The sequence below is a fragment of the Balaenoptera acutorostrata genome, chromosome 2 (assembly GCF_949987535.1).
Source record: "Balaenoptera acutorostrata chromosome 2, mBalAcu1.1, whole genome shotgun sequence".
Classification (NCBI taxonomy): Eukaryota; Metazoa; Chordata; class Mammalia; order Artiodactyla; family Balaenopteridae; genus Balaenoptera; species Balaenoptera acutorostrata.
Genome location: NC_080065.1, coordinates 12,004,410 through 12,019,598, shown reverse-complemented (window position 1 = coordinate 12,019,598; position 15,189 = coordinate 12,004,410). Strand labels below are relative to the sequence as shown.

Here is a 15,189-nt window from a genome sequence, read left to right as displayed (position 1 = left end):
AGGTGGAGAGAGCCTCCTAGGCGGAGCTGGCAGAAACATTAAACAGAAGATGGAAGTGCAATCGACCACTGGTACCCAAAGTGCGCATCAGAATCCCCTGGGAGGCTGTTGAACAGCGTGCTGCTCCCACCCGAGTTCCCGAGTCATGAGGCCCCCGGTGCCACCGACACTGCTGAACGGAGGCCACACTTTGAGGACCTCAGCGACAGGTCAGCAAGCCCAAGTAGAGGTGAACAAAAGGACAGCTCGGCCCAAGGCTCACCGTGAAATGGTTCAAGTTTGGGGCTTTGCATACTTTGTAAAGAACGTAATTTTTTTTTTTTTTTTTTTTTAAAGTTTTACTTGATTTTATTTATTTATTTATTTTATTTTTGGCTGTGTTGGGTCTTCGGTTCGTGCGAGGGCTTTCTCCAGTTGCGGCAAGCGGGGGCCACTCTTCATCGCGGTGCGGGGACCACTCTTCATCGCGGTGCGCGGGCCTTTCTCTATCGCGGCCCCTCCCGTCGCGGGGCACAGGCTCCAGACGCGCAGGCTCAGCAATTGTGGCTCACGGGCCCAGCTGCTCCGTGGCATGTGGGATCTTCCCAGACCAGGGCTCGAACCCGTGTCCCCTGCATTAGCAGGCAGATTCTCAACCACTGCGCCACCAGGGAAGCCCCCAAGAACGTAATTTTTTATCATACACCGTAATTTATAGGAAACTTACAGCTAAGACCCTGAAGGCAGAACCCACACACGTCACTCTGTCTGGCAGGCACCTCTTGTGGTGAAGTGCGTTGTACTCCTTTGCTGAGAAAACTGTAAAGATATGTTGGCATATAGCTCATCTTTCATAAAAACCCTTTTATAAGTAATGTAAACAAAGAAAGGAGCTAGTGGTTGCTTAGGGCTGGAGGGAATGGGGAATAGAGGAGTGACAGCCGAAGGGTACAAGGTTTCTTTTTGAGGTGATGAAAATGTCCTAAAATGGACTGCAGTGACGCCTGCCCGTATCTGTGAATATACTAAAAAAAGTCACTGAATTGTACGGTTTTAAATGGGTGAATTGTATAGTATGTGAATTATGTATCAATACTGCTTTTTTCAAAACAATCCATTTTCTTCACTTTCCTTTTTAGATTACTTCCTTTTATTTTGCATTTTGGGGATTTCCCATCACTTAGAACTTCAAAGGCTCTGTTTTCTTTGAGAATTTTTTTTTTCTATTTCTAAGCATCTTGTGAGTACTTAATTTTCAACGATTTCATTTTATTCATCTGAACTTTTGTTTTACATCACAGAATAGCAAGAGTCCCTATTTTTAGATATGAGGATTCTCTATATGTAAACCCATCCAATATTCCACATAGAGACTCTGGAATTTTCTGAATGAAAGTCATACACATATCAAATTATGAAAAATTATGTACCTCTTCTGCAAGTGGAAAGACACTTTAAATGCTTTTTTTTTTTTTTTTTTTTACTGATTCCTTCAGTATTTGATGTGTTTTGCTATCGACTGAATGTTTGTGTCCCCCCAAAATTCATATGCTGAAATCCTAACCCCCAGGTGTGATGGACCTAGGAGACGGGGCCTTTGGGAGGTGATTAGGTCATGCGGGTGGATGACTGTCCCTACAGAGACCCCCCAGAGCTCCTTCCCCCGCTCTGTCCGGTGAGGACACAGACAGAAGACGGCCGTCTACAAACCAGGAATCGGGCCCTCACCAGACACCGAATCCGCAGGGCCCTGATCTTTGACTTCGGCCTCCAGAACTGTGGGAAATAAATGTCTGATTTTCATAAGCCCCCTGGTCTGTGGTATTCTGTCACAGCAGCCCAAATGGACTAAGACCTGTTTTAATACTCAACATTCAGGAATATGCACTTCTTTGAAAAACAAGCCTTTTTTCTTCTTACGTTGACTTCTTTCTAAAGTACGTATGCTACTGATAAGGAAAGACAGACTCTGCGTATTTGCTAAAACACTTAACGCTGAAATCAAGCTATGTGCAGATTGATAGATGGAACTTGCCAGATGCAAACAGAATGTTAATGAGTTTTCAGTTATTTTCAAAGGCCACTCAACCAAATTAACCTTAGGTTATTTAAAAAAAAAAACAATGTAACAGTATCTTAAGTATTCTTGGACCCAATAGTATTATTAGCAGAACCACTGTAAGTCACTGCCTTTCACAAACAAAATGAGTTAACTCCATACACTTGTACGTCATTCTAAACAAACCCAAAGGATTTAGATTTGTTTACACCAAACAACATTTTTAAATAATTATTTCTATTAAAAACAAATTCACCAGAGATTCCCTGGTGCATTTTAAGTAGCTGAATTTCTTAGAAAAATGTATTTATTCTACTTTTCATGTATGGCAGTGGAGACTTAACCCCGCTCCAGGCCCTCCCGCCATGGGCCCCCCCGATCAAGGGCTCTGCTGTCTCCCAAAAGCCTCCCAAGATAATGTCCCCCTTGGGAGATAGCTCTGTCCTGTGATCAAAGAACCCAGTCTAAGCGACTGTGTTTAGGCAAAAGCTTCCCTCCCAGTGGGTGTGCCCCGGATACCATAACTTAATGCAGCAGCTTTCCTCCAAAGTAGGGTTTCCAGATTCCGCTAAAGGAGGAATTCTGCAGTCAGTGGGCCTTTCAGCTTCTCTGAGGTGACACTGTGTGTGGCCCCAACACGGGAGTGGCTTTCCTAGGTAGGGTGACCAACCACCCCAGTTGGCCGGGGGCACAGGGGTTTCCCAGGATGTGGGACTTTCTGTGCCAACATGAGAAAATCCTGGGCAGACCAGAGCAAGTTGATCCGTCTGCAGGGCCAGCGGATGCTTCCCACCAGCCACAGCACGTGGAGGGTAAGCCTGGGGACCTCAAGAGAGGAGGATGTGTAGGTGACAAGACACACCAGAGTCACTCCTTCCCCTGCTCCACAGTGCCTCCTGTGCCCCTTTTCACTGCGGATGAACCGGCTCCCCCAACAACTGGATCCTCTGAAGCATGACGGTCAGCAGGGAGAAGCGTCGCCAGGTGACACAGGTCTCCTCACCCCCATCGGGCCATCGGGCCATCCCGGCGCCGCTGTACATGGAATTCATTTCCTAGAAACCCACCCATTTCCTATGACCAAGGAAAGAAGGCCTGACTCACAGCTCCGCAAAACCTTCCCGGCAGCTGTGTCACCACTGCTGTTTTTAGCGCACGACTACTGTGTTTCCAAATACAAGATCTGGAAGGTCTAGAAGGAAGCGATGCATGCAGCCTGACCCTCCTGATCGGAGTGGGCAGGGCCAGGCCCTTGGGGATGCCTGGCTGGACAAAGTGGAGGAGAAGCAGAAATGGAAGGAAACTTTGGGCACCCATAGCAGCTGCTTGTTCATGGCAGGACATCACGACAGAATCAGGCCCTGAAAGTCCCGGGATGCACGAGGGCTCCCAGCAGGGGCTCTGCCCTAACTTGAACTCACGGGAAATGCTGAAGAAAGGAAAAGGGCTCGTGACCGTCCCTGGCACGATGGTTATCTCTGCCCTCCTTGGGGTGCTCTCCTTCCTCATTGGTCATCAGTCTGGACCCCGCTCATTCTCCTCCAAGCCTCTGCCTCCACCCACGCATAATCAAAGGTGCTCCCCAGATGTGCCCAGACGTGGCCCCAGCCCCTGCCCTGCCTCTCCTCCCCCTCCCGCCCTGCTTCACCTGCACCCATGGCCCCAACTGCCACTTTCCTTGCGGGATGAACACGTAACAGGAGATCGACCCTCCTAACTAATGTGTACATTTACAAAGGGGTCCTTACCAAGCGGACACACCATTTTCTTGACCACTCCTCTTTGGTTAGACGTTTAATTTGCTCCCATCTCTCCCCTTGGCTGAAATTGAACCAGCAGGACTGGAAACCCATCTTGAGGTTAACTCACCCATGCAAACAACAGCCGCACTCACCAGGCGCCTACGATGTTTTACCCACTGTATGTGTAAGTCACTTTTTTAGGCCCTAGGACCTCTGTGAGGTGCCGTTAGCCTCATAAAAAGCATCCCCGCTTTCTAGATGGGGATCTAGAGGAAATTGAGGATGGAAAGATCATGTGACTTGTCCAGGATCATGTGACCAACCTAAGCCTGCTGTCTTTGGCCGCCACACTTGTTTTCTACTCTCATAATAAAGTTCTAGAGCTCTTCCAACAAGCGTACATACCAATCACCAAGACCAGCTTAAAGTGAGTGTCGATTCTGGTTCTGTATGCCTAGGGAGGGCCTGGGATCCTGCATTTGGGAAAAACTCCCAGAGGAAGTCACGCTGCTAACTCATTTTACCACACTCGAGTAGCAGTGGCTCAAACACCCAGTATTCCCAGTCGGTCCCATTTCCCCCGTAACCAGCTTTGATCCTGCTTTAGTTTCCAAAACCCAGTCTATTCATGCGATAGGGCTGCAGATTAAAGGTAATGCATGCCTTCCTTCATTTTTACTAAACTTTTGATTTTGAAATAATGTGTGTCTGAAGCTTGGCTCAAACTCTTGGGTAACTAGCCACTCCTTAATCTGTCTCCATCTTAGTGGTTCACAGAGCCTCACCTTTCCTTTCTGTCTGCCTACTGGTAGGAAGTTGCCCCCTTGGGCGTTCTTCCCCAATACCAACATCTTGCATAACTGCAGTACAAGAACAACATGAAATGGCCATTGCTGCAATCCACAGAGCTTGTTCAAGTGTCCCCAGTCACGTGTGTGTGTGGTTCTCTGCCATTTTAACCTTCGTGCAGCTCCCCATAACCACCACCAACACCATCTAGAAGCAGGCCTGTCCCACTGAGAGTAGCACCCACTCCTCTCCCCAAAGCTCTAACCTCAGCAACCTCTAATCTGTTCTCCATCCCTCCCTCCAACTGCATTACTTTGCGAAGGTTACATAAATGGAACCATACAGCATACAATCCTTAGAGATGGAATTTTTTTCACTCAGCCCAATTTCTCCATCTTCCTTTATTTTTAAACTGACTTCACGTGTCTTCCCTTATTCCAGAAAATGTGCTACTGTGAATTTCACACCCTTTACTGGGCAGGCACTGCCCCTGAGCAGGGCTCGTGCCTCTTCGGCAGCCTCACCTCCACACCCCCCTCCGCTGGATGTCCCTCACCAGGGCTGGCCTCTAACCCGAGAGTCGGTTAAATTCCAGAAACAGAAGCCAGAGGGAAATGCTTGGTCCTCCGCCGCATCACATGCCGACTTTGGATGTGAACTTCCTCGGAGCTGACGTAGATGTGCCTTTGTAAGCGTACGTTGCTTTTCTGTTACTTTGAAATTGCTCTCAAATCCCAACACTCCAATCCAATTTTGCCACCAAGCCAACTGTCACTTGGGATTTCACGTCTACCTGAATTTCTGTGTCTCTGACTTAGAAGAAATAAATAAGTAAATGCCACCTTCAACTGTCTTTCAAATTCAGGAGCACCATTAAAAACAGTCTCTATTCTTTTTGTACACACACACTGAGTGACATCAAGGATTCCTAACATCCTACTTCGTCATAAAATCTGACCTCTTAAGAACACACACACACACACACACACACACACACACACACACAGAGAGCCATATAAACACCTTCATTCGACCAGCTGTCTAAAAGAATTACTTCCCAACCGTCTGGAATGAAGCATATTTCCTTTGTTCACATATTTTAACAACTTCTCTACATCCTTCTTATTTCCTTTAATTAAAGGGAATTATATATTGTTTTACATATGGAACTGTTTTGAGTTAATCTGGAGAAATCATAAAATGTCACATGGTTATGATTTAGAATTACTGGCCCAATAGGCTGTAAAGCCAGTCTCAAGAAATTTCAAAATATCATGCAGACCATAGTCTCTGAATCAGGTTTTAAAAATTATTTTAGGGACTTCCCTGGTGGCGCAGTGGTTAAGAATCCACCTGCCATTGCAGGGGGACACGAGTTCGATCCCTGGTCCGGGAAGATCCCACATGCCATGGAGCAACTAAGCCCGTGCCCCACAGCTACTGAGCCTGCACTCTAGAGCCCACGAGCCACAACTACTGAGCCCGTGTGCCACAACTACTGAAGCCGGCGCGCCTAGAGCCCGTGCTCCGCAACAAGAGATGCCACCATGATGAGAAGCCCGCGCACCACAACAAAGAGTAGCCCCTGCTCGCTGCAACTAGAGAAAGCCTGCGTGCAGCAACGAAGACCCAATGCAGCCAAAATAAATAAATAAATAAATATTTTAATAAAGCTTAACAATATGTATTTAAAAAATTTAAACACCATTCTAAATAACTTCTAGGTCAAAAAAAGAGGAAATCATAACGTAAATGAGAACACAACAATAATAAAATATTACATATCAAAATTTGTGGGAAAAAAACCAAAAGTGATACTTTGAAAGTTATATGTAGAACAAACCTGAAGGAAGGAAATAATAAAAAGAAAAGCAGAAATTCATGAAATAGTGAGGAAGGAAACAGATCCAGAACAAAAGCTGATTCTCTGAAGAGACTAATAAAATATTTTTGACAATATGTCACAAAAGAGAGACAGCATAAATTCAAAAATGTAGAAAAACAGAATATAATAATGTTATAACAGAGATTAAAAAGAGAACTCTGTAAAAACTTCATACTATTAACTTTTAAAACTTAGGGGAGGGCTTCCCTGGTGGCGCAGTGGTTGAGAATCTGCCTGCTAATGCAGGGGACACGGGTTCGAGCCCTGGTCTGGGAAGATCCCACATGCCGCGGAGCAGCTAGGCCCATGAGCCACAACTACTGAGCCTGCGCGTCTGGAGCCTGTGCTCCGCAACAAGAGAGGCCACGATAGTGAGAGGCCCGCGCACCACGATGAAGAGGGCCCCCGCTTGCCGCAGCTAGAGGAAGCCCTCGCACAGAAACGAAGACCCAACACAGCCAAATAAATAAATAAATAATAATTTTAAAAAAACAAAACAAAACTTAGGGGAATAAAAAAATGGAACCGTTTCCTAGAAAAATAGAGGTTACCATAATGGATTCAGGAAGAAAGAGAAAATCTGAACAATCCTATAACCATTAGTTACTGACCTAAAGGTCTGATAGGAGGAATTGAATTTTAGTAACTTACAATTAGCTAAATAACATTTAAAGCTTTTCCTATACTGTAGCCATATCTACTAGAAGTTGTCATTCAAAGTAGTTTTGAATAATAGCTCACATATTATATTGATATGAATGTTAGATGAATAAATGAGATTCCAAAAGAGTCCCTAAGCTCTCTTATTGTTTTAGATTTTTATAACACCTGCCTTAGTCTTCCTTTACAAGCATAGGATGGAAAAGAAATCAAATGTTCAAAATCACCCAAACCACCCTACAGAATTTCTAGGTAGCCAATTCCTCATGGGCAGCCAGGAGGCAAAGGGGGGAGGCTCAGAAGCCCCTTGGAGAGGCCCGTGGGGGGGTCAAAAGGAGGATCACGAACAGCTTCCGGATCATTCTAGAACCCAGCTCTCCTGATACATCTAGCTGCCCTCTTCTCTGAGCCCCACTTTCTTCTACTACAAAATGATGGGGACCACTAGCCTCTAAAATCCATTCCAGCTTCAAAATCCCCTGACAATGGTCCTCCTAGGTTTCTGAAACCTTCATACACACACACCCCCCAAAAGTGGCATTAAATCCTATAATCCTTTCCATCAAAATTAAAACCGGCCTTCAGGGGCTGACGCTTGTTGATGCTGAATGATTAGGACATGGGAGGGTCTTGATACCCTCTTCTTGGGCACCTATCTGAAATGTTTTTCAATAAAAATAAATTTTAGATAAGCAGAAATGCTTAGGGTTAGGGAATAGCATTCATTACAAACAAAAGCAAATTCACACTTAGAGGGTAAATCTGGGCTTGGCTTTGTAACTTCCTTCAGGAGAAGTGACGCTGAACCTTATTCTCTCTGCTTGCTTCCTGGGAGCCCTGCCTCTGCCATGGAGAGCAAGCCTGGGCCAGCCTGCTGGAGGACAAGAAACCACATGGAGCAGAGACCAGCTACCCCAGCCAAGACCTTCCCAGTCCCGCCATCTGCAGCCAACCCCAGCTAAAAGCAAATCCAGCTGAGACTGGCTGAGCTGGGCCACCCTTAGCACAATGTGACTGGTGTATACACCCATGAGGTTTCAGTTATTTGTTATGCAGCATTGCTGTGCCCACAGATAACTGATACACTTACGTGAAGAACACATGGGACAATTTTTGATACTACAGTGATGGATAAGCGTCATTACACATTTGTCCAAACCCATAGGATGTCCAACACCAAGGGTGAACCTTAATGTAAACTGTGGACTTTGGCTGATTAGGATGTGTCAGTGTAGGTTCATCAGTTATAACAAATGTACCACTCGGATGGGGGATGTTGACAATGGGGGTGCAGGGCAGAATGTGTCTGGGGGGCTGGGTAGGGGGTATATCTCTGTACCCTCCCCTCAATTTTGCTGTGAACCTAAAACTGCTCTTTAAAAAATTGTGTCCTTTTTTTTTTTTAAATGAAAAAAACAAAACAAATGAGGCTTTCGACTGCTTCTGGGCCCAGAGCGGCCCCTACCTTGGTCAGTGGAGAAGGAAAAGGCCAACACCTGTCAGCCTGCCCGTCCCAAGCCCAGGCTTTCCCAGGCTCACTTCAGCTTCTCTGGTTTGGCCCCTTGGGCTCCCAGTCTAATCTGCTCATTCTCCCTTCTCACCCCCTTTCCCACACTTCAGAATGTGCAGCTAACACACTAACATACTGATACATCCCCAAACAGCAAAGCCAGGCTCCTTCTCTGCTGGATGACCCTCGACAGACGTATGGAGGCCTGAGGCCAGAATTCGCTTTCTGTACCAACTAGCCAGTTCTAAGCGCATGCAGGCCCATGAATACTGAGGCCTGGTAAATGCAGAAGGGGGTGTGAGTTCAAACTTGATTCTCATTTTAGGGAAAGGTGATTCCAAAGTTTATAAATCTTACTATGGCATTCAAAAAAACAACAAAAACAGAAACAAAACATTTCTCACGTATATGTCAAGATAAAGGTCCCAATCACTGCTACAAATCTATGAAACATTTAAGCCCCCCAGGAGCAAAGGGAAACACCCCCATACTGGGTCTGCAGTGTGGGCCTTCCTGAGCCATAGAGCAAATGGCTGGAGAGGCCTTCGAAAAACTTCAGCAAGAGGCCCTGGAATTTAAACATGCATGAGAAGAATTATATCAAGAAAGGAGTGGGAATTCCCTGGCGGTCCAGTGGTTAGGACTCCGCACTTCCACTGCCGGGGGCCAGGATTCAATCCCTGGTCGGGAAACTAAAATCCTGCAAGCTGCAGGGCATGGCCAAAAATAAATAAGTAAAAATAAATAAAAAATTAAAAAGAAAAGAAAGGAGTACAATATTTTAAATTTAGCATAATTGGGCCTAATTTGGTTCAAGAGCTGTCCGACATTCAAACTGCCATTCTGTAACAGTGAACACAGCACAAACACTTCCTTTGGTTTCAGTACTGTCTGCAGAGCTGTCAGGGCTGTAAGGCTGAACCTTGAGAGAGAAATGAAGAATTAAGAAGGAGAAGTGCGGTAGCTTCCACTGTCCCAGCGTCAGTGGGAACAAAACACGCATAAATGTACGAGACAGCAGAGCACACTTTGAATATTGCTGAAGAATTGTTTGACAGATATTTATAGGTTGCATATTCAATTACACCATCCTTTTAGGGCAATAACTATTATAGAAGACTGTGCTGAGCCACACCCAAAATTCTACGAACCTCAGGAGCCAGGAAAGAACACACCTAAAAACAAACGTGATCCTTAGTTACTCCAACCAAATGAAACCTCTGTCAGCTCAGGCAAACTCTCTTCTTAACTGACCAGAGATCAACAGCTCAACAAAAACACCCCCCCCCAAAACACCTTTAGAGATATTTTTCTTCTGCGAAGCTGCTGCCGGCAGCACCTGTAATTCTATAGTTAATGCAATTACCTCGCTCCTCCGGCAAAAGCTCTGTAAGCTTTTTTACTGCTACTAATCATAGACCAGTCGCAAAGGGCTCCTGCCTCAGGGCCTTTGCACATGCTGTGCCCTCTGTCTGGAGTGCTCTGCCCGAGTTATCTTCTCTACATCTTTACTTGAATGTCACCTGTCCTCTCAGATGACCACCCTACGTATATACAATTTCAGCCCTTAGTCTCTGAACACCTGGATTGTCGTCCCCAGCTCCCAGTGCCACTGGCTTAGCTAGGCATGGGAGGAAAGGTCTCCCTGAGGAGACGCCCTTAAGACCAGAACCTGAAGGCAGTGAGTGAATGGCCATCTGGGGAAGCACACCACAGCCCCAAGGCCGGACCCTGGCACGCTGAAAGCACATTGTTTCCCCATTTCCTGTTTCTTAGCGGGCTGCACCAGGCCAGCCTCTCTCATCAGCTAGCCCCCCGGGAGGCCTCTCCGGCTTTAGCACCCACATCGTCCCACACTGCGACCAACCACACGGCACCTGCCACCACCCCCTTCGTTCCATCTGTCTGGCTCGAATGTCTTCCCACCACCATCTCCAAAAGGCTCCCCTTGCTGGGCTTCCAGAGTTGTCCTCAGCTCCCTGCTTCCAAGACATTTGCTCTGCATTTTTATAGGGCCCCTCTCACATCCTGCCTCTGGCTCTAAGCACTGAGTACTATTACTCTCTAAGCACTGGGTACTATTTCTCTGAGTTCTTCCTCAACTAAAAGGCAGAGACTGTTTGATTCACCTTGGAGTCTCCTGCAGCGCCAAACCGTGCTTTGTACACAGTAGGTCTGCAATAACCACTCAACGGTGACTCATTATCCCATTCGCTACAGGGTCATGTTTTGCACCTTGAGACACTTTATTCTTTCGAAGTGTTTCAGAATAGACAGAGGCTGTTTGATAATAGCATCAAGAAGCCACTGGGAAGAACAGAAGCTCTCGCCTCACCCCTTCAAAGCCCAGAACCCAGAACGCCCTCCTTCTGATCAGAAGATAAAAGAACCAGAGGTCTTGCTGTTGGTGGGCCGAGCGCCGTTTCTCCATCCTGATTTGGTGGGGAGCAGAGAGGAGGAGACTCAAAGCAGAAAAACAAAGGGAGGCTCTTTAATCAAAGGCAAAAGCAGAGAGGAAAAGAGCTTTGCCTGGTCGAAGGAAAAAAGATAAAATGCTGGAGGACGGCTCTTCCGAGCAAGGAGAAGGTAGGTGAGTGAAAAACAGGACAAGACAGTAAACACGGCCATGTCAGAGTGCCATGTGTTAGGGCATCTCGTGCTCACAACCCCAAGAGGTTGGAGCTGCTGTCAGCCCTACGTCACAACGGGTAAACTGAGGCACAGGGGCGCTCAGAGGATGGAGCCAGCCTCCTCTGACTCTGCACTGAGGGAGGGGCTTTCAAAGTGGCCCAGAAACTCAGTCCGTCAGACCCAAGCCCCTTGGGGATGGTTTACGTTGTTCACAGTGGTCTCCAGTGCAGCTGTTTTCCAACTTTTTTTTTTTTGGCCCCAAAGGAAACAACAAAGCCCAGCCTAGTGGAGCCCCAGAGTGGTGGCTGGGTGAGCCAGGCCCACCCCTGCCCACTGGAGACCCCAGGCTGCCCGAAACCCAGGAGAGACCTACCCCATCTGTGTTCTTCCTGATGCTTATCGGGCTTCCTTTAAAGCAGCCCTGGTTACCTGCTTCAGGAAAGTGAGGTCTCACATAAGCATCTGTTCGTGAAAAGTCACCTTAGTAAAAGTGAAAGCAGAGCCTGCAGAAACAGCACCCATTGCCTGGCCACCAGAGGGAGGGCTGAGGTGCAGTCATTGCCGGGTGTCCCAGCGCCACAAGCGTGATCTGCCCACGAGGACCCCAGATTAGCTCCCCCAGCTCTAGGGGCCTCTGGGCCCGCACCACCTGACACATTACACCGAGTGTAGAACCTTCCCCAAGTTCAAATGTTGTGTCAAGTTAGACCATACGTGTAGCAGCAGAAAATGACCCTCCCCCAGGCTCCTGTCTGCCTAAGGGCTCCTGTCTGCCTAAGTCGGGCCCAGACCAGAGTCAGGGGCAAACCAGCTGGCCCCCTGAGATAAACCAAAGGCACAGGGTCCCACCAGTTCCCAGGGAAATGCACATCTTTCTTATCAGGTGTGGGCTCCCGAGCAAAAGCACTTTCCCTCCTGATTTGTGCCAGGCTGAGGCTGCGGATCCCCCGGGGACCAGGAAATGTGACAATCAGGTGAGATCTCTGCCACTATGCACACAGCACAGACCACGGGCACTTGGCCGCCGTGGTCACCCTGCGGTTTTTCCCTCCAGCTGCTTTGGTGGGTTGTGTTCTGAGAGCCAGTTCCTCTCAAGCCAACTTTTTCTTTCTAAGTGTGTCTCATCGTCTCTGAGTCTCGCCCTGATTGATGCGTACCCCGTGCCTCTCCCCGCCTCCACGCCCGCCTGCCTTACCTGCTGGGCACGCGCCCCTCTGCTGCCCTCCCCGGGGCCTGGCTCTCCGCGGTGACCGTGCAGACAGCCAAGTCGGACATCACGCTGGCAGGTCACCGCGTGGGTCACCAGGAGCGGCCGGGCGTGGGAGGGGGGAGGGGTACGGGTAAGCAGGGGGTCCCAGAGGAAACTCCGAACGCGGGGGGCTGGAACAAGCCGATCCGCGCTCGGGCGTGGAAGGGAAAGTGCAGGGGCAGCGCGAGGGCCGAGGACTGGGGGCAAGTGGGGCTCTGGGCAGAAGGGCTCTCCCCGGCAGGCGAGCAAGGGTGACGGTCAGAGGGGACCCAGGGTGAAGGGGACCGGCGAGAGGCTTCCAACCCAGATCCCGGCGCGGGCCTCAGGCGGGAGTAAGAGGACTCCGGGGGCGGGAAACGAGAGGGGGCTGCGGTGAGCACGCGGGACTAGCGGCGGCCCCCGCGGCGCTGTGACCTCGGCAGATCAGTCGTGCCGCCCCACCCCAGCCGGGATGGGCAGGCCACCCAGGGCTCCCCACGTGCCCCACGCCCAGAGAGCGAGGCAAAGGGTTCACCGCGGGCGCTGGACAGAGTCAGGATCCGGGTGGCGCGGGCAATAGGAGGAACGCGGAGGGGACCCGAAACCTGCGGAGACGCCCGCTTACCCGGCCGTTGCGGTCGGTCTCCTGCACCTCCTCGGCGCTGGGCCCCCGCCGCACCAGCGCCCTCAGCAGCCCCACATCGTTGGCGCAGGCGGCGCGCAGGAGGGTCGCCGCCTCCGGGACGGCCTCCGGGACGCTCTCCGCGCTCACGGAGCTGTACTCCTCCTCGCCTCCAAAAGGGTAGAAGGAGTCGTCCGAGGCGATGCTGCGGGTGTCGGGCAGACTCGAGAAGTCCTCGTACTCCTCGAAGTCAGCTGGGTCCTCCCCGGCCTGCGCGTCCCGGGGTGGGGACGGCGACTGCGGGGACACGCGGCGCGCCCCGCCGCCCTCCGGCCCGGGCCCGGCCAGCAGCACCATGCTGGCGGCCGGGGCGCGGGCCGGGGGCCGGGGAGCTGGCCGGGAGCCGGGGACGCGGGGCGCGCACCGAGGTCACCGCCTCTTGTCTCTTGCGGCCCCAGAAAACCAATGCTCTGCGCGCCCCAGCTCGGCGGAAACGCGCGCCCGGCGGCTGCGCTCCAGGACTCCAGTCGCTGGAGGCTGGAGAAAGCCCCTAGGGGGTGGGCGGAGCCGCGGGGGCTTTCCGAGCGCGGCCGGCTGGCGGGCGGGGACCCGGCGGGGGGCGGGCGGGGCGGCCGCGTCGGAGGAGGCGCGCGCCCCGGGTCCCGCGCCCGCAGGCCCGATCCTGGCAAAAGTTAAGAGCGAAGCAGGGGCTCCTCGGCGCCGCGGGGACAGCGCACCCGGCTGCTTTGCCGGGGAGCGGAGAAATGCACGCGCGGGAGAACCAGACGCAATAACTACAGAACCCGAACGCCCTTGTGGCGGGCGGCCCCGCCCCTCCCCTCCGGCGGCCCCGGGGATGAGGGCGAAGGTAGGGGTCGGAGGACGCCGCGAGCTGAGCCTGCTCTGGCATCGGGAACGCCCAGATCCCCGAGGCCCGGAGCCGCCCAGGACGTCAGGCCTCCGGGCTGGGGTGGGGGAAGTTTCTCAGCGTCCGAGGCACCGAGCCCGTTTTTGCATCTTCCCAGGCGTCTGGGCTCCGGGGCCAGCTTCACTCCCGGCTTCAGACCCGGGCATCCCCGGGGCGCACTGGGCACGGAGGACAAGTGGATGCGTGGGAGGTGGTGTCCACCCCGGTGCCCCTCTGAACTAGGAGCTCCGTGCTGCCACCGGCTAGTCCCAACCCGGGGCGGGGCGTGGGGCGCGGGGGGAGGATTCGCGGAGTCCCCAGGTCACTCAGAACCCGGACCAGCTGTGGCTTTCAGGTTACTCCTAAAAGAGCGTCCCTGGGCAGGTGTCCAGGAGCCTCTGGGGGTAACATTTGGGTGGGACAGGGCGCCTCCAGGCCAGTAGGGTTCCCTCCTCCTTCACCCCTGGCCAATGTCACCGTGCCCTGGATCTGCGGAGTCGAGACGGATTAACCCCGTCAAGCCGAGACGGGGCGCTGACTCCGCGGCTGGCCACCAAACCCAGAGAGCAGCCCCGCGGGCGACGGCCGTGGGCCCATCCCCGGACTCTCCCTGGCCGGCGCTCGGCCTCTCCCCGTCCGTCCCGGTGCAGGGGATGAGGATTCGCTGCGGGGAGCCCCTGACCTCCTGGACGAGGGTGCACCGTGGGCCAGATCCTCGTGGAAAAGGCTTTGCGTGGAGGCGCGGTGTGAGGCGCGCCGAGCCTGGGGTGGCGGTGTTGCATCTTTGACAGAAAGCATCGCAGATCCAGGGGCGGATGCGGAGACCACAAGGCAAACACCACCTCTTTCTCTCTGTCCCCTCTCCCTCCTTTCCTTCTTTTCTTTCCACCGCTCTTGACAGCGTGCCTGCCAGGTGCCAGCGCGTGAGAGGCCCTCGGGGTGCAAAGGTGAACCAAACCGGGCCGCCGCAGGCACTGGGGACAAACCAGAAGACCCTAGGCCCCGGGAGGGCAAGCTGAGGGCTACAGTGGGGAACGCGGTCAGAAATACCCGGGGTGGGCGGTGGAGGCCAGAGTGAGGTTTGAACTGCCTGCCGAAGGCCGCTTGATCTTGAGCCCCTGGCGTTACCCTGCGCTGGGCCGGAACTGCGGTGGTGATCACGCCGGCCTCCAGTGTC

General features: G+C 51.6%; 1 protein-coding gene across 1 annotated transcript in view; it reads right to left on the bottom strand.

The window, feature by feature from the left end:
- The window catches only part of ANKRD33B (ankyrin repeat domain 33B), an 87,902-nt gene extending 74,232 nt beyond the window's left edge, over positions 1-13,670 (bottom strand). The window contains exon 1 of the mRNA XM_028168031.2: positions 13,109-13,670. Within this exon, the coding sequence (XP_028023832.2) occupies positions 13,109-13,462 (354 nt within the window). The 5' untranslated portion in view covers positions 13,463-13,670. The remainder of the gene's footprint in view (positions 1-13,108) is intronic.
- Between the last annotated feature and the right edge of the window lie 1,519 nt (positions 13,671-15,189).